The following is a 20,732-nucleotide window of genomic DNA, read 5'->3' as shown; positions in this document are numbered from 1 at the left end:
TAGAATACAAAACAGATCCTTACTGTAAAAAAAGAACATTATAAAGTCACCATCACCAGACTTAGGTCATCGCTTCAAAAAATGGTTCAATAAATCAATAAAAGTGTTTCAAGGAAAAAAATGTCAATCATTAAATTTTGAAATTGTCTAAAACATTGTAACTATGTAGTAAATGTTCATTTAATTTAGCTGCCATATTTAAAATTCCACAAAAGTCGCCACATTTAAGATTTCATAGAAGTCATCACATTTAATATTCCATAGAAGTCAACCTTTTGAAAATTCAAAAGTGATATGGCAATCTAACTTGGCAAGATAAGCTAATAAGTAGGTAAAGTAGACAAGCAACCAACTAAGCAGCTCGAGAACACAAATAATTAGCTCAAGCAGACAGCCAAACAACTCAAGCAACTGAAGCACACATCCAAGTAGCCCAAGCAAGCAACCAAATAGCTCAAACAGCTAACCAGGTAGCTCAGGCAAGTAACCAGGCAACTCATGTAGATCTTTGACATCAGCGAAAAAATTCAGCAATTGCCCCCTTTGTCATTGATGTCAACTCTATCTGCAACCAAAATGAAACAAAAATTGCTTCCCCTAACTACTCCCCCTTTCACATCAATGACTGAAACCAACCTACGTGATTGGAATGGGTGTGAAATAATATGACAATGAAAACTCCCCCTAAGTCAAACTCCAATTTAAGGATGAAGTGAAATTGCTCCCAACTTCTCCCTCAAGAATTCAAACATTTCCTTTAGTAGAGGCTTAGTAAACAAATCTGCGCTCTATTCTTTAGTAGAAACATATTCCAACTTAAATTGTTGATATATTGCACTTATGTTGTCATATATTGCAATCTGGGGCTTGGCAGATATTAATAGCACTTCTATTGTCACAAAAGATAGATATAGGATGGTCATACTCTACCTTAATGTCTTTCAGCATTTGCTTCATCCATAGAACTTGTGTACAACAAGACACTGCTGCAATGTTCTTTGCTTCAGCTATAGATAATAAAATAGAAGCTTGATTTTGCTCAAACAAGATACAAGACAGACACTTAAAAAGAATGCACCTCTACTTGTGCTCTGTATATCATCAATAGAACCACCCCAATCTACATCTACATAAGCTATGAATGTGAAATCATAACCTTTAAGAACCCATAATCCATAATACCCTTAAGATACTTGAAGATCCTATTAACTGCATGAAAATGAGTGTTCTTAGGAGTTGCATGAAATCTATCAACATAACCAATTGCTTACATAATGTCTGAGTCTAGTAGCTCTAACATATTATAAACTTCTTATCATGAACCTGTACAAAGTTCTACTCACAGAAAATAAGCAGAAATGTTTTTCTCTTCCTGCATCCTAAGATTCTCAAAATGCGTTCTTTGAGTCTGAATCTTTGCCTTCTTTACCTTGTCATCTCCTTCATAGGTGTTCTAAAGTTTCTCCCAAATCTCATGAGTTTTATTGCAATGCATACTTTTCACAAACTCTATCTCCAACAAACCATATAAGATTGCATTCATGGTTTTTGCATTGTTTTCAAAATGCATTCTTCCCATCAACATCTGCAGGAGTTAAACAAATTGTGTAACTAATCCTCACACCATTTCAAACATCAAAACCAAGAGACATTAAATAAGCACGCATTCGAACACTCCAAAATGCATAGTTGCATCCATCAAATCTTCTTGAGAACCAATGTGTGCAATCAGGATCAACCTCCAAGCATTTAAGCTCTTTTTCTGAAGGAACCCTGCTCTGATACCAATTGGAAAGCACACAGAAAATACTACATTGGGGAGGATCAATATTTTGAATTTTTAATCAAATGAAACCACATAAAAGAAAAAATAGAATAGAGAGGGCGCAAATCAACAAGGAGAACACCAATTTAATGTGTAAAACCCTTTTGGGTAAAAAAAACACGGGACATTACGAGCTTTCATTAACACAATGGGCACCAACCCAAATTACATAAGTGAACACCAACTCAATGAGAGCTCCAACCCTTCTTGAACAACCAGCTTCAGTTACCACACAAGCTCAAATGCAAAACTTAATATCACTTTTTCAAAACTCACTCAGCACATCAATCACCATGCAAAAGTTACACAACACCCCTTTCATTACACCAACCAATCTGAAATGACTTTTGCAGAATTCAAAGAGACAAACACTGACTTCATGATGCATACACCAATATGAAAATCAGGTGATAGAGCTAAGAAATTTTTAAGATGCATTGAACAACCAAATGGCTCAGAGTTCCAGTCCCGTGTCGAATAATATACAGTGCAAAAATGAGTAGAGATAAAAAACTTCAAAAATATCTACACAGGTCTAAACTACTGCATTCCAACAATTGGAAGATATTGGCACAAGGGAAAGACTCATAAAGTCTCAAGCTTCACCTCCATTTTTCTTAATCTCCTTCCCACACATAGACTCGATAATCAACCCAAACATGCCAAAATCCTCACCAAGGAGGACGAACAACTCAGGCCATATTCAGACGAATGAAGAGAAACAGATGACCAAAGGAGGAGTCAACTTAGGCACCAATGTATACGCTTGAATCAAACATAGAATCACCACAAATCTCTTGCAAACAGTTTCAACTAAGGGCTACGACCAACAATACTCAATATACGTGGCTCCAAATTGGACTATTTCATAAGTATTCCCTATCTCAAAAGTATTCCTCCCAATATTAGCCATGATTCTAATGTCAAAGACACTCAATCCTCATCATCATACTTTGCTCTATACCCTCTGACCAAGGGAGAAATGGCTGAAGTATATATGCTTTCTTCAGAATATAAAAACAGCTCCTAAATGCAAAAACCATTAAAAAGCCACCATTGCTGGGACTTAAGCCATTGCACCAAAAAAAGGTCGAATATATTAATGATTTTTTTCCAAGAGAAAAAAAACGCCAATCATTAAATTTTGAAGTTGTACAAAACATTGTGAATACAAATTTTGAAGTCGTACAAAACATTGTGAATACAGCTAATGCTCATTTAATTTAGCTGTCATATTTAAAATTCTATAGAAGTTGCCAAATTCAAAATTCCGTAGTAGTCACCCTTTTAAAAAATCAACAGTGACCTGGCAATCTGACCTGGCAAGATAAGCCAGCAAGCAAGTGAAGTAGACAAGCAAGCAGCTCAAGCAAACAAACAACTAGCTCAAGCAAGTAACCAAGTAAGCTCAAACAGGGTACCAAGTAGCTAATGCAGATCTTTGACATCAATGACAAAATATTCAATAGGCATGAATATTACCTAAATTGGATTTTAATATGAATGATGTTTATGTGATATCATGGTACCTAGCTTAGATTTATGTCAATTTTAGTGACTAATATTGTGTGCATAACCTAGACTTGACATTCTCTTGTAAAGGGCATTTGAAGAGGTAAATGCGCACTCATAAATGTATTACATTCCTTATTCTAACTGGAATCGTGATTTTAGGCCAATACTTAAAATATTACAAAAAGAGTCATTACATTAAACCCCTTAATTTTCGCATCCCAAAGAATTTGCTTTTTTAACTACAGGTTAGTTCAGTTAAAGATTGCGATTTTGCACAAATGCATAGACCCTTGTTCTTTAGCAAGGTTGGATTGTTCATGGCCCCTACTCCCTATTCTTTGACCCTACTACTAAATCCATCACCACATCTTGATCTACCTGCCTCATATAAACTCCCCTTGGTAATGAGGAATTTTGGTTTAATTCAAAAATATGTTGACTAGATTGGTAAGTTCACAGCTAGATAGGGAGCACGTTGTTAAAAAGAAGAAGAATGTCAAGGTATATGTCAATAATGGAAGGCTGCCCTTGAGTTGTTTTAGATGCAATATTGTAATGTGCCCATTTTGAGATAGGATTATAATAATAATTAGAAGAATAAAAAAATTATTTAAATTAAAAATAACATAATTAAAATTTAGTTAAGTTTAATAAATAGTCAAAAAGCATGAAATGAAAAGTTGTGACTCCCTCAAACAAGAGATATAAAAGGGATAAGAAGACTTTATTCGAAAGGGGACATGGAGGAAGGAATAAAGATGGGATCATAGGAATTAATTGGGGAAGGAGAAAGGAATAGGAAGAGAATAAGGAACTGACTCTTTCAAAGGGCATCAATGACGAAGGGTTGTGGCTCTTTCAAAGGTTGGTAATAATGAAAAGTTGTGAATTGCTCGAAGGGCAGAAATGATGAAGGGCTGTGACTCTTTCAAAGGGTGGTACTTAAGAAAGGTTGTGAACTCTCGAAGGGCAAAAATGATGAAGGATAGTGACTCTTTTGAAGGATGGTAATTATGAAAGGATGTTGCCATTGCAAAGGGCAAACATGATGAAGAGGTGTGACTCTCCCTCTCATTGAAAGGAATAAAGGAGAGAAGGTTTCATTCGAGGACATCTAAGGGAGATAAGTTTGGGGGATAATATAGTATTCTCAAAAGCAACAACAAAAAGTGTTGACTCAACTCTTATGAAAAGTGGTGACGTCAAAGGGCCCTTGGTCTATTGGTGAAGTTGGATGGCTCACAAATATCCCACCAGGGATCAAGTCTTGCTGAATACAAGGCCCCTAACATCAAAAAGGGATGACATTAGGATCGTGCCCTGGGCGAATTTGGTGGAATGGATACCCCTCGATCCTTGGTTCTTAACCAAAGCGACAAAGCCATAAAGCTAAACCTTCAACAACAACAAAAAGCGGTGACCATTTCACCAAAAACATATAAAGGAGAATTCATTTCAAGTGTTGAAGGATCACTTATCATCACTCATAAGTCCATCAGAATAAATCCCTCATTCATCCACTAATTATTAATCCCTAAAGAAATCGAGCATACAATCAATTAGCAACATCGAGTAATCATTTTAAAAAGAAACCATAGATCCTCATAAGTGAGGTAGCAACATTGAGTCCCCCCAGCAAATAGACCAACCCTAGGTGGGGCCAAGAAGCCAAATGACTGTGTATCCATCTAGTCTTATCGGGCTTGATTGGAAAGGGAAGGCTCCCAGCATCTTACATGGTTCTCCAAGCAATATAAAGGATGCATACAAAAGATTGAACACTATCACAAACACAGTGAAGGAAGAAACATCAATTGTATCCAAGTAACAGACCAGAAACTAGTAACAAGGAGAATTTAAAGATAGCAAATCTCCAAGGGTTGGCCTTCATGTTGGCGAAGAATCCAATTGACAAGATTAAAATTGATATTATTTGAGGACAAGCAATCTTCGGTGAGCCAGACTGAAATGTGCCCTTTTTGAGATAGGATTTAATTAAAATATAAAAGAACAAAATAAAATTAAAATATAACAAAACTTAAAACTTAGTTAAGTTTCCCTGTGAATGGTCTCAGTATGGTTAATCATACTTTTGTTGATGGTCCTAAAGAGGTGGTAGTTTGGGAAAAATCTCCTAGGGGATGGTGGAAATGCAACTTTGATGGGGCCTCAACGAGTAACCCAGGCTCTTCAAGGGCACGATTTATCATTAAAGATGCCTTAGGAGACTTAATTGCGCTTAGAGACAAAAGATTAAGGGACAGTACGAATAATGTGGCAAAAGCAGAAGAAGCTCTTTTAGCCATCAAGGCCTCCAAGAAACTAGGGGCAAATAAGCTACATATCGAAGGGAATTTCCTCATCATAATCAACGCAATTATAATAGCCTCACTGGATGATTAGCAACTCCAAAACTACATTCTTAACATCAATAACGAACTAGCTACTCTAGAGGATTTTAAAGGGACACGCATCCATACACAAGGCAATCAGAAAGTGGACTGAACGTCCAACTGGGCTCTGAATTTGAGCATTAATGAAGTGGAGATTGAAAATTTCACAAAGGTTCTTTTACTTGCAAAGGATGGACTTTCCACAAGTAATAATTTGAACAATGGGCTGCTTTATTTACCTTGTAAACTTTGGATTGACTGTCAAGGGTGTTTGAAAATGGTTGCCTCTCACAAGTGACAATCAAATTGAATTCATTTGTTCTTAAACACAAACATAAAGGTCTCCACCAAGAGACGATGAGCACATTTTAGCAAGGCGTGTTGCATTTAATGAGATGGCAGATTGTTTTAAGATTTCATAATGAGGCTCCCACAACTCTTTTCTCCATTTTCTTGCTTGCTAACTTGTTTGTTCCTCAAGATAGAGGTGGGCGGCACTAAGTTTGTAAAAAAAAAATGGAAACTTCCTTCTCCGTTACAAAAGTGAACTAGCAACCTCCCTTTTATGGTCAAGCAAAAAAATAGACTGGCTGGTGTGTTCGCATTCAGGCGCGAATTCCTTTCAGGAATTGTGAAATGAGTGGTGGGTGAAATGTTTTTTGAGGTTAAAAACAGACATCACACAAAAACGGATGTCTACTCCATGATTATGGCTTGGGATCTCCGACTTGGAGAACAAAAAACAAGGGTTAGAAATGTAATGACAAAATTGGTTCCAGCCAGGTCTAGGATTGGAATGGAGGAAATTCTACTTTTCTCCACTCCAAAAGTGGGATTGTGGATTGGTGAGCAGAAATTGGGGATTGAGCGAATTGAAGGAACAAATTTTGTTCCCTTTGTGTCACGGTTTACAGAAGGCCAAAGGCATGTGCAATTCAAACAAGCGCAGGTGGGGTGCTGCATGCTCAAAATGCTGGTCACGATGCATGTACTTGATGAAGATGTGAAGGCCATGCAAAACAAGGTTCATTGGAGCATGAGTACGAAGCGGACATGGTTAGATGCTTGCAAGCTTGAGCCCAAGACCCTCACAGGCAAAGGGAAGATGAGAATTGGCCCGAATAGAAAATCAATCCATTGATGTATGAGACAATCTGGGGTTTTATTCCCCCTACGCTCAAAGAGGAACAACCATGAAAATCTTCCAAGTGACATGGATAAGGCAAAGTGTTCCTGGGTTTTGCTTATGTTTTGTATGTGTAAAATGTTAAAGAGGAAGAACAAACACAAGATGTTAACAGAATTTTTTATGGAGGCGGAGAGAATTGCTGGTTGAAACCTAAAGAGGTAGCCTTGTGTGTCTTTTTGTTGTTTATGCTGAGCATGATGATCCCTCTGACATCATAATTTCTTATGGGTGGAGGCATAATCACCTAGATTTTAAAATTTCGTTTTCCACTAATGGTTATTGTACAGAGGGCGACTCCATGGGGATTTTTGGCAGAAATGACACCATCAAATCTAGTGGAATTTTTGCATCTTAGAAGCCAGGGCTCAGGAATGCCAAGAAAGGACAAATTTAGAACTCTTGTGGAGCCTTATTCGTGATGACCAAATCTTACAGTTACAGCTTTGAGCTTTTGCAGTTCAGGGTTGGTTCAGCTAGTTGGCTGCTTGTTCACAATGCATTGTAAAATCATTCTTGACAAGCAGTAATGTGTCCACTTGTTAGGTGGGAATGTTTTTGAGACTTTTTGTAATCATTCAAAAAGGAACCTCGATGTCTATTATGAGGAACTTATGCTTTGCAATTTTCTTTTTAAATTATTAATAAAAAATATCTTATTACCAAGAAAAGAAAAAAAATTAGTGAAGTTCAATGAATAGTGTCATGAAATGAAAAGTTTTGACTCAGAGAATAGAACTTCATTTGAAAGAGGACACGGAGGAAGGAAGAAAGAAGGAAGCTTATTCGGTGTTATCATTGCACATCCTTCAGTTTGTATTAGAGCTGGTGTTAATTCTATATGAAGCTAGCTGAAACAGTTAATTTATGTTTATAGCTATCATCATCTAACTCAAACCAACCTATAACAGGCATCTGTTGCATTGCAGTGTCACAGTTTAAGCATCTGAAACAAGCAATACACTTCCCAGAACTATTGTATCATTGAAACTCTTTGAGTATGGTAGCAAAAAATCACTCTCAGGAATAAATCAGAAGAAAACCAAAAAAAGACGTTTTCAATTAATCAAGGAAAAAATCAAATTCGACTTAGGGTTAAGGTTATCAAAAGATCAGGAAAAAAACACTAGAGAAATCTGAAAAAGCACAGGAATTGCAATGCATAGCAAAAACACAAAAAAATCACAAGTCAAAAGTTTTAGGTGACAAACTGTAAATCGTCTGGTCAAACTTGTGCTTTTTCTATGTTCAAAAAAGTTGACCACATGTTTATCAAGAAACTGTGATTGTTCACTCCAAATAAACCTTTTTCAGGGCAAGTCGTGATTTTTCTCATATATGTGTGTGTGTGTGTGCGTGCACATGCGTATGCGTGTGCATGAGTGTGTGTGTATCTTTCTAAGTTTTATATAACCTTTAACGACAATATTTATGGTGAAATCAAAAACTATCGTCTGACACACAAATATGATTACAATTCCAACACTTTGATACATGCATGAAAATAGATTCAATTTAGCGCCAGCTTAGAGCCAGTAGTTAATGTCAAAAGCCATTTGGATTTGTTTCTACGTTGAGGTCTTAAGAAAAACATTGACTTGTGGTAGTTTTTAAAATGTTGAACAATGTTTTGGGGACAGGGACAGGGGGGCAGCAGTGGACACATTTCCAAAATGTTTCCTGACGACCAAAGTAGGGAACGTATCCCCATGTAACATACGTTTTTTTGCAATTTTTCCCATTTGTAACAATGAATCCAAGTAATCATGTTTTTGACCTTGTTTGAACCAACTATTTGCTTCAAGCAGGACTTTAGCTTTTTTGTAGGCCCATTTTTGTAAATATTAGAGTTGATTATGCCACCCTAGAAAAACATATCATTTAGCTAAGTACTTAAGTGCTATAAAGAAGTACGTAAGTTTATAAATTATTTCAATATTGCAAATCAAACAGATGGAAACCATTGGAGAAAGATGGGAATGGAATTGTTCTACTCACCAGTTGCAAGAAGAAACTCCTGAGGATGGAAATCCATGCACTGAATCTGACCTTCGTGGCATTTAAAATCGTGCATGAGCTTTCCAGCAGTCAGATCCCATAACTGCCACAACAATCTTCTAATGATAAGTACCATTCAATAAGCAATGATGAGTGCCATTCAATAAGCATAAATATTTTTAAAACAAACATGATACTTTAAGCTCTTACATACTTCCTTTCATAAAAAGGTCAAACCCTCAGAAACTATTATAATTCAGGCAAATAACAAGATAGTATCAAGCATACCTTCACAACATTATCCTCCCCACCAGAAACCACCCAACGACCATCAGGACTGAATTTGATTGAATTAACTCCACGAGTGTGCCCCTTGTAAGTGTGGATACAACCCTTACGTCTAATGTCCCAGATCTTAAGATTTGTATCTAGGGACCCAGATGCAAAAAATTCGCCAAATGGATGGAAGTCTACAGATATGCAATTGGATCTGTGACCGGTGAGGGTCCTAACAACTGTAAAGGAATACAACCCATTAAATTTGATTATATGATCTTATAAAGAAACCTAAGGCAGAAAAACATGACCAGCACTGATTTGTGTTTCTTTATCTTCTTAACAAGGCAGTCGAATGTACTCACTTTTTCCTTCTTCCAAATCCCACAGTTTAATTGTGCCGCTTGCAGCTCCAGCAACTAATAAATCTTCTTGGGAATCAAATGCCACGGATTCAACTGCACTTGTGTGACCTGACAAACTCTGTATAATTCACAATAAAATGAATTATTGCAGAGTAATTGAAGAATGGTTTTATCATAGCATTGAACATAATTCGCAATAATACATCTAGATTGGTTTTCATTTTCTGGAAAATATTGGTGTTAAACAATTACCAAGCAAGACCAAAAAAAAGGCCCGCGTAAGCATGTACGCATTGCTCCCAACCATTTGTAATAAAGTGTAAAAGTGAAAGATGATTATCAATATTGTTTTCAAAAATAACAATAAATAGCAAAACAAAGAGAAAAGTGCAACAAACCAATAGGGCATTCGGCTTTCCAATCGCCCACATGTTCACTTTGTGGTCTTCTCCTCCTGTCACGAGAATTCTGGAAGTCTTCTTCCCAATCTTGAGACAGTTGACATTGGACGTATGGGCCACAAACTCCTCTAAAATCACTAGGTTAAGGTAAACAAAAACATTTTCCAACATCTATGACACTTGAAAACTTACAGGATTGGTTATAAAATTGCTACTGCAGCATTTAATCAAGTTCCTGGACTAAACAATTAGTATTCTCTAAGAACGAGAAATCTATAAAATTAGTGATAAATTACATTTTCCATGGTGCTGGAAACTGATTTCTTCCCAAAAACTGTTCAAATAAATAGATGAAATTACTCAATGAATATATACCAGGAAAAACTTAAGTTCTTGGATGTCTGTTCAGCAGCTTACCTGACAAGCTCAATACAAAAATCATGCCTGCACATTGTTTTTTAGTTTTAATATAACTAAGACTGCAATAAGTCTATGCTCGTAAACAAAAACACTTATAGTCTTCAATTTTTCCCAGTTACCTAATTTCACCCAAATTTTCAAATTAAATTCAGCTTATAATTTCCACACACAAAGTTTGCATAGCATTAATAAATAGACTAAAAGAAAATATTATGCTCTTAGCGAATTTGCATTAGCTTAAAATACTATTACAAATATTCCTAATTATCTAAAATTAACATTTGCTACTGTTTAAAGCTTGTAAGAAGATCCCCGCCCTCAAAAAAAATACACCGGACTATTAGATTACTTTTGTAGAAACCTGCCCTTATAGTTTCTAGATGTTTATAGAATTAAGGCACTGTCAGAGTGTACAGGAGTTAAAGTATTCCTAAGCTTCTCCCCAGATGTAATCTTATGTTTCATATATCTTATTTCTGAAAGAGAAAATTTATCACTATTCAATACTTCCAACAACAAAAAATATATTCCTTCAAATTTTTGCTGCCATTTACTATGATATCATGTAAAATCTTTTGTGTGCAAATTTCACGTCAACACGGAGCAAAAATATAGTGGTACCAAGCAGTGTGTTTCTAAGAACTCGTAGATTTCCTACAGGCATGTCTTCCGTGCCTAGGATACGTAACTTGTAAGCCCGCTTCATTGTCTGGGACAGAAAAAACAAGCCCTGTAATCAATCCTAATCTCTGTGATCTCCGGTTTCGCATAACTTTCTCCCGAGTCACTAATACCCACCAACACAAATCCAAACCCAACGCAAAACGTCCTCCCTGGCACGTAACAATCAGCTCTGAAGCGGCCAATGCAGTTCAATGTACCTCCACAGGCCCAAATCTCACCGAACACCGGGAATTCCCGAAAAAGCAAGTCACCAAACCCACCCCATCTCAAAACCTGCAGCAACTGCTAACATTTGCACACCCAAAACAAATCCCTTCCAATTGCCCTCAGTTCACTGTATTGTTTTCAAATCTCGTCCTCTGCTGCTACCAGTGATAATTATATTGCGGCTGGCAGGCAAAAGTGCAGATGCAAAGAAATGAGGTTGGAAGGGCTGAAGTTGTGAACAGATCCAACAGCACAAAGACAATAGCATGTGCAACATGACAGTGTGTCCCTTTCTGGTGGATTGTTTTCAAAGGGTAAAACACAAGAAAATGCAGACGTTCAAATATTCAAACCCTAGTAAGACATTGTAAATAGCCTGTGCAGATTAAAACCCTACCTCAGCCTTTTAATTGATTCTTCTCTGCAACTGCCGTGTCCTTAACATCTGAATCTTCTTTTTTTGGCTTGAAATGTTTGAATTGTGTACTGTGGCTCCTCACCCCCTTGTTGTCTATCGCTGCTTTAATATATACATTTAAATACTCACAGTAAAAGCGGAAAGCTTACTGGGAGAGCCTACAATCGAAGAGGGCGACATTTTTGGCCATTTCCAAATACAATTTTTGAAATGTGTATATTGTCTGTATATATCTCCGCTATATATACACACATGCCGTATAGATGAATTTCTCAACTTCCATTGGATTTACTATGTCCAAATAGAAATCAGAAATTATATCGGCTTCATACGTAATGATTAGTCTTAGTTGCACACTTTTTTCTTTTAAATAGTACGCATCTTGTAACACACTTTTAATGGATGTTGACTTCGCTTTGGTATTTAAACAACCTTTTTTTTTTTTTAAATTGAAAATCTCAAAACTAATACAATACTCAATAGTGTAAACCTTATTGGGAGGTACTAGAATGATTGTAATCATTGATATTATATTTTTTTTGATTTGGCTAGTTGGTTGAATGTTGCATTGTAAAAAAATTGAGAGTTGGTTAGCTCCTTTTCCGAATCCCCAAGCCCTATGTGGGATGTCCCACTTCTTTTTGTACTCTTAATTTCAAATTTTGGTATAATTTCCAAGGACAAATATAGAGTTTAGCATTGAAAATTAAGTTTTGTATATTTGAATTTTATGTTTTAGTTGTTTGGAATAGAATGAGATTGTATTTTATTTCTTATGTGGGTGTTTTGAGCACGTGGTCCTTTTATATGATTGTGATTGAGATGGCACTCCAACTCCAACTTTATTGAACTTAATTTGTATTCTTTCATTTATAAAAATAGAGTTTCTATTTAAATAATTTTTTGTTTTTACATTATTAGATTATCTTTTTAAGTCAGTTTTCTAAATATTGCAATGATACAAGTCAATTGAGGATATGAATTGACTTTCAGTTTTAAATTGCAATGTTATTTTGAACTTGAGCTTATAAATTTAACTATTTTGTGTGTGTTTTGTGCAAATTAATTAACTACATCAAGCATGAAGAAGAGGTCAGTATACTAATAATAATAATAATAATAACTTTAGTGTTATATGAATAAGTAGAAAAAGTTCAAAAGTTCAAAAGTGGCAATGAGATTCTTTACAAGATGCTTAGTTTCTAGAAACTTTCTAAAGACCAAGGGAGGTTTGGATTTGACAAAGAAGAAAGTTTTAAATCTTTAGATAAAGAACAACAAATTACTAAAGATGGATCTAGTAGGAATAGAGGAGATAAAATAATGTTTTATCCTAAATGGAACAAGAGAAACGTCAAAAGATTTAGCCATACTCGAGCACGTACTCGTCATCCTTTGATGGTAGGTATTTTTCATGCTACAAGTTTGGTTACAGAGCTAGTGAATATAGAAGTTAATTTAGATTACAAACTTCTAATAAAAATATATGTAATGGTTACTAGAAGTTTGATCACAAGGCAAATGAATGAAAAAGTAGAACTATAAGAACATGATTCGTGGATGCAAACAATACAAGGAATGTTCAACATTTCAATTGGTACTATTGTTAATGCATCAAGTATGGACACAAATATGTTGAATGTGGATCTAGTGTCAAGAGGAGTTAGAATACACTATATTATGGGCCGACATGCTTTAGTTGTAATGAATATGGAAACACTACCTCGAAAACAAAGGAAGGAATATAAAGGGATCTACACTAGAGAAAAGGAAAGTTAATGTGAATAAAGAAAGAGAAAAAATTAAAAAGTGTTAATGTATAGATTAGTTATAAAGATATAATTATGAATCCTGTGTATACTTATGTTATTATTATTTATGTTTAGATATTAAAACATAATCTCTCTCTCTCTCTCTCTCTCTCTCTCTCTCTCTCTCTCTCTCTCTCTCTCTCTCACACACACACACACACACACTATATAATTAAAATATAATCACATACATGTGTGTGTGTGTGTGAGAGATTATATTTTAATATCTAAACATTAATAATAATAACATAAGTATACATAGGATATATATATATATATATATATATATATATATATATATATATATATATATATATATATATATATATATATATATATATATATATATATATATATATATATATATATATATATATATATATATATATATATATATATATATATATATATATATATATATATACAGATTCAACTTACAAATATATTTTAATAAAGTGAATAGAATAATATATAATAATTAAAGTGAATGAGATCGTTACCCTTGCTAACTTGTATTAGTGACTTAACATATTCTGACAACAATGAACTAACGTATCAGGTTAATAGTAAGTCACGCCCGATAGACGTGACTCAAACATGAGTCATGCCTATTGGTTGTGACTCTTTATTTTGTCCTCCCACATACTTATACCATTAGCTCCGCAAATCTTCAAACGCATAGCAAACACAGAATTGCATAAGTCTTCAAGTGGATGCTTTGACAGATCAGCAATTTCATCTAAAACATCTTAGTAATTATAATCACCCTCCAGAGAATTTTGTTCCATATTATATTCTACCTGTATCTTGAGAAGTTGCTATGAATAATACAAATCATATTGTCAAATACTTTAACATGGTATTAGAGCAGATTTTTAAAAAAGTGATCTTGAAATCAAACCTTAATCAAATAATAACTATAAAAAATATATATATGGTGAACAATATGAGGCTGGAAGACAGATTAGAAGGTGATTCAGATTTTGCAGGCTGGAAATTACAACTAAAACTTATACTAAAAGAACGTGGTCTAAATAAGTTTATTGAAAATTCTAACCCACCACCTAAAGGAATTGATGAATTGGAAAAATGGGAGAGTGACAATAATAAAGCTATGAAACTTATTGTGGACGGTGTTAAAACTCATCTTCTACTTGTACTCTCAGAACTGGACACTGCACATGAGATGTACAATGCTCTTGGAAATATGTTTGAGATAAATAATGTTGTTTGGATCATCACATTAAAGGATAGAATGTCAAATATTAAAATGAATGAAGGAGAGAAAATTTCCTCTTACTTTATGAGAATAATTGAACTTTGAAATCAACTCTCTTCCATAGGACACATCTCTGATGGAAAGGAGTTAACAATAATGGCTCTAAAAGGCCTTCCATCATCATGGGATACCTTCAGACAAGGGGTATGCTCTCGGTCAAAACTACCTAAATTTGAAAGACTTGAAGCTAACTGTATACAAGAAAGAGTGTATGCAAGTAGCTTGAGGCCAAAACGTTTTCTCCTCAAAAGAAGAGTTACAAGTTCTCTCCACTCAAGTAAATAACAAGAAAAGAAAATTCAAAGGAAAGAGAAAGCTACCTAATTTCTCCAAAATGATATGATTTAGATGTGATAAAATTGGACATCTAACATCTAGATGTCCTAGTAGAATTAAACCACGAGCTTCATTTGCAACCACTCAAAACTCAAATGGAAATTCTGAACACAATGCTTTCTATTTAGCTCTCTCCAGTGAAGCGTCAACCAAATCAAGTACTTGGGTAATTGATAATGGAGCCTCTCGACATATTATAGGTTTTAAAGGATAGTTAGACTCTATCAAAGAAGACTATGTTGATGAAGTAACCATTGGAGATGATACAAGCTATCCCGTAATGGGAATAGGAACATGTACTATTCATCTAAAATTAGGGAAAACAATTGAATTTACTAAGGTACTATATGTACCTCATATAAAAAGAAACTTGCTTTCTATCTCTGCTCTTGAAGGTGAAGGATTCAGAGTTACATTTATGGAAGGAAAGGTCTTAGCTTGGCCTAAGAATTCTAACATAAAAAATGCATACAAGATTGGCTCCAAACATGGATGTCTTTATCAGGTTAACTCTCTCACTCATTTAGCTCTAATTCATGATTCTTTCAAAGAAAATGAGATATGGCATAGGAGACTAGGTCATCTTCATTTTCGAGGATTACCTTCTCTAGAAAAAATGGTAACAGGTATATCCAAACTTTATCCATACCATGAAGGAACCTGTAAAGGTTGTGCTCCAAGGAAGAATATTAAAACTACAAACCAAATCCAAAGAAGTTCTAGAACTTATTCAGTCATACTTATGTGGTCATATGTCAGTTCCTTCTCTAGGAGGTTCTCTATACTTTATCATATTTGTGGATGATTTCTCTGGGAAGACATGGATCTATTTTCTTAAAAGTGAAGAATCTAAAGAAATCCTAACAAAATTTAAAGAGTTTAAAGCCCTTGTACAAAACCTTTATGGAAAGAAAATAAAAGTCTTAAGAACAGATAATAGTAAAGAGTACATTTCTGATATCTTTATAAATTACTATAAAACTATTGGGATCAAGAGGGATTGTTTTGTTCCTTATAATCCTCAACAAAATGCAATAGATGAGAGAAAGAATCGATCAATAGTTCATTCTGCTAAAGCAATGCTTCATGATCAAAATCTTGAAACTTTTCTTTGGGGAGAAGCTTCATCTACTATTGTTTTCCTTCGAAATAGATTTCCTCGCTCTCATCTTGAATTCAAGACCCCTAAAGAGGCATTTACTGAGAAGAAACCTGATCTTAAATACTTGAGAATTTTTGGTTGCCCTATCTATGCACACATTCCTAAAGAGAAGAGAACCAAATTAGAGCCCTTAGGAAAGAAAGGAAACTTTGTAGGTTATAATGAAACTTCCAAAGCTTATTATATCTATATCCCTAGACAAAGAAATATTGAACTAAGTCGAGATGTAATATTTGATGAAGGTTTGGCCTTTAGAAGATCTAAAGATGAAAATGAATCAAATTTAGAAGAAACCCTAGAAGAAACTCTAGAAGAACAAAACTCTAATAATGAGAGAAAGTCTGTAATGGAGGAAGATAAAACAATTGAACCCATGGACATTAATCACACCTCTGAGGAAAAGAAAAGACCACTATGGGCCAGAAAGCTAATTGAAGAAAACAATTCCATTCCCTCAAATTTCATCAGGGAAAGAAAAAGTCCTCACATATACTCAAGTTACATTTCATTAATGAGTGAAATCTCCAAATTTGAACCATCTAATTTAAAAGAAGCAATAAAACATCAACATTGGAAAGATGCCATGACAGAATAATACAAATCCATACTTAAAAATGATGTTTGGGATATTGTTACTTAACCCAAAGATAAATCAGTTGTCTCCTCAAAATGGCTATTTAAAATTAAACATGCTACAGATGGAAGTATTGACAAGTACAAAGCAAGGTTTGTAGCAAGAGGATTTTCTCAAAAGGAAGGAATAGACTATGAGGAAACTTTTGCTCTAGTAGCCAGATACACTTTAGTCAGAACCGTCTTAGCCATTACTGCATCCAAGGGATGGAAAATTCATCAAATGGATGTAAAGACTGCATTTTTGAATGGTGTTATAGAAGAGGAAGTTTATCTTGAATAGCTAGAAGGATTTGAAGTACAAAATAAACAATCTCATGTATGCAAATTAAAAAATGCTTTATATGGATTCAAACAAGCTCCCCGAGCTTTGTATGAATGGAAAGATCATCATCTAACTAAACTTGATTTCTCTAGAAAAATTGCAGATCCAAATTTATATTACAAGGTACTACAGGGGGATATGTTAATTATGGTTCTATATGTTGATGATCTTTTGATTATAGGAGAAGATCATCTAATTGAAAAATGTAAACAAGATCTCATATCTGAATTTGGAATGAAAGACCTAGGAATACTGCACTACTTCTTGGGACTAGAAGTATGGTAACATTCAAAAGGAATCTTCTTAAACCAAAGGAAGTATACTCTGGATCTTCTCAATAGATTTGGCACATTGGACAGCAAGGTAATGAAAACTCCTGTGGAAACAAACCTCGAAAGACTAAAAGAAGCAACTGAAGATTCTGAAAGTGTTGATCCTACTCTATATAGACAAATAATTGGTTCTTTAATGTATTTGGTAAACACAAGACCTGACATTTGTTACGTTGTAAATGTTCTTAGTTAATTCATGTGCAAACCTAAACAAACTCATTTAGTAGCAACAAAACACGTTCTTAGATATCTCAGTGGTACAATTGGATTTGGTCTCAAATACACTAAAACTGAACTAAATCTAAGAGGATATACAGATTCTGATTGGGCAGGAAATTCAAAGAATCGTAAGAGCACTTTAGGATGTTGTTTCACCTTGGGTTCAGCAATGATATCTTGGTTTAGTCGAAAGCAGTCTTTAGTAGCACAGAGTTCTACAGAAGCCAAGTACATAGTTGCATCTATGGGAGCAAGAGAAGCTGTATGGTTGAGGAAACTTCTATTTGGATTATTTGGGAAGCCACTTCCACCTTCTACTATTTATTGTGATAACCAGAGCTACATCAAGCTATCTCTTAATCCAGTGTTTCATAAAAGATCAAAGCACATTGAGATACCATACCACTATGTTTGAGACATGGTTGAGAAGGATGTAATCAAGTTGGAATATATTAGTACAGAGGATCAAATTGCAGACACTCTTACCAAACCACTTGCTAAAACAAAAGTGGAGCATTTTCATAAAGAACTTGGTATGATTGTAAAATCTGAGAAAATGTCTTAGAGAAATTGATTATTGTACATTTTATATATTATAAATTTATAAATCCTATGTTAATCATTAAGAAGTGATGACTTCAAAATGATTTCACTTGTATCGGGAGAAGTTGTTGTAAAGTGATGTCCTTACAATAACTTGTAGCATGATTCATTTTGTGAAATTGTTTCATGTAAAGGCTTTATCTTATAAATCAACAACTAGGCTTTTGATATCATTAATTTGATTATCTACAAGTTGCTTGTATAGATATATTTTTAGTACTTGGTAAATATCTTGCGCTAATATTTTGATAGGCCAATACCACACTAAGTACTTGGTGATCATCATTAAATTGATGTTTCTAATAGGCCATTACTCTCGAGAGCTTGGTGAATATCATATTGTAGATATTCTAATGGATCAGTTCTCGTGTTATATGATGTCAAATATAAGTTGATGAATATCATTTCATCGATGAATCAACCTTATCTGACATTAAGAAGTCTTCTGATCAAAGACTTCTTCTATGTATTTTTTATTACTAATCTAAGAAGGAGTGTTAATGTATAGATTAGTTATAAGGATCTAATTATGAATCATGTGTATACTTATCTTATTATTATTTATGTTTAGATATTAAAATATAATCATACATGTGTGTGTGTGCGCGCGCGCACGCAAATTCAACTTACAAATATATTTTAATAAAGTGAACAAAATAATATATAATAATTAAAGTGAATGAGATCGTTACCCTTGCTAACTTGTATTAGCGACTTAACATATTCTGGTAGCAATGAACTAATGTATCAAGTTAATAGTAAGTCACGCCTATCAGTCGTGACTCTTTATTTTGTCCTCCCGCATACTTATACCATTACCTTCGTGGATCTTCAAACACACATCAAACACATAATTACAAGTCTTCAAGTGGATGCTTTGATAGATCAGTAATTTCATCTAAAACATCTCAGTAATTATAATCACCCTCCAGAGAATTTTGTTCCATATTATATTCTACCTGTATCTTGAGAAGTTATTCTAAATAATACAAATCATACAATCTGATACTTTAACAATAAGGTTTGGGCTCAAAAATATGATTACATCACAAAAGAAAAAATAGTAGATACATTTGTACTCTCTAATGGTATACATAACTCTTTAGAAATTTGAATGCATGCATCGAGGGGGAAATTCAATATAAGATCCTAAGTCCCCCCTATAATATAGAGGTTGGTTATTAGTTGTACAAGCATTGTAAAATATCATCTAGTGTATTTTTAAATTTTCATGACACACTAAATACAAGTTAATCGATTATCGATAAGATGGGAAAACATTTCACAGTGGTGGCATTTGTTTAGAAGTGGACATAACCATTTCATGAATGTTGAAAAAGTATAAGACTAATGATTGGATTCATTTTTTGGTCATTGGTTTCAATAAAAACTTATTTTTTTGAAAAGGTATATGCAACCTCTAGGAACTATTCTTATCATCCCAAGTCTCTCTAGCTACCTTGATTTGGCTCCCAATGTGGAATGAACTCTAGTGAAGTGTGAAGAGCTTAATGTAGGGAAACCCAAGTGAAGATTTTTTGTTTTAACCAATTATTGGAATCCCTTGAAGAGAATTATGGAAACACATAAGCTTGTAAATGTGATGGATAAAACTCATCTTGCATTCAGAAAAAAGGCCATTCATATCTAGCAATGTTAACAATGTCGGTACATTATCTCATGATACATCAAGTGTGATTCAAATAAAAGATTTACATGGATATATTATGCTTTTTTTGAAAGAATGTTATCATCATAAGTTGGGGGGGTTTTGAAAGGACATCTTATATATAATTAGTCAAACATAAAGGTAGAACTCTCTACTTTGAGAGAGAAGAGAATGGATGTGTAGTGTAGATTTCCCTTGTTCTATCAAGAATAAGTCATAAGAATGGGATTAAGAATAGTTCATTGTGATTACTTGTGGCTAGACAAACTACATCTCATTACAAGATAATTATTTTGAGCTATTATAAACGTGTAATGATGGAGATACCTATGCTATAAATGTCACTTAAAACTATGAGGTCATGAAGCTAACTAGAGAAAAAGTTAGCAATGGGTCTGACTCTAGATAGAATTAGATATATAGATGTTATCTTTGCTACTATGGGTATCACATATAAGGTTTACTTCACAAACATAGATGGGACAATTGTGATAATAACTATTGACACAATACTGTCAATGATAAAGAAGGGTGTGTTGGTTCATAATTGTTGGTCAAATTCCTACAAGCCTTGTTTGGTTAATGTTGGGAATTCCAACACAATCTTAGCCAATGTTGAAGATCGAAACTCAATTATTCAATCTCCACACTTTGGGCTCTGCAAAACCTAGGTGG

At 34.4% G+C, this 20,732-nt stretch overlaps 1 protein-coding gene across 10 annotated transcripts in view; it reads right to left on the bottom strand.

Annotated features, from left to right (window-relative positions):
- LOC149569727 (katanin p80 WD40 repeat-containing subunit B1 homolog KTN80.4-like) overlaps positions 1–11,904 on the bottom strand; it is a 75,703-nt gene extending 63,799 nt beyond the window's left edge. For 4 of the 10 annotated variants that reach the window (XR_016362796.1, XM_089822449.1, XM_089822452.1 and 1 more), the window contains exons 1-6: positions 11,668–11,904; positions 11,064–11,452; positions 9,957–10,087; positions 9,559–9,676; positions 9,206–9,432; positions 8,918–9,020 (exon numbers count right to left, since the gene is read on the bottom strand). Coding sequence is in view for 8 of the 10 variants with exons in the window: in XM_089822449.1 (XP_089678575.1) it covers positions 8,918–9,020; positions 9,206–9,432; positions 9,559–9,676; positions 9,957–10,087; positions 11,064–11,085 (601 nt within the window). In the remaining 2 variants the exon portion in view is untranslated. Of the gene's footprint in view, positions 1–8,917; positions 9,021–9,205; positions 9,433–9,558; positions 9,677–9,956; positions 10,088–11,063 lie in introns of all 10 variants that reach the window. The other 6 variants (XM_089822453.1, XM_089822456.1, XM_089822457.1 and 3 more) reach the window with 4 other exon arrangements.
- Between the last annotated feature and the right edge of the window lie 8,828 nt (positions 11,905–20,732).

Source organism: Cupressus sempervirens, chromosome 3 (genome assembly GCF_028749045.1).
Source record: "Cupressus sempervirens isolate cs-2001-9-10 chromosome 3, ASM2874904v1, whole genome shotgun sequence".
Lineage (NCBI taxonomy): Eukaryota > Viridiplantae > Streptophyta > Pinopsida > Cupressales > Cupressaceae > Cupressus > Cupressus sempervirens.
The sequence above is the reverse complement of the archived record's forward strand: the minus strand, read 5'-3'. Positions and strand labels throughout refer to the sequence as shown.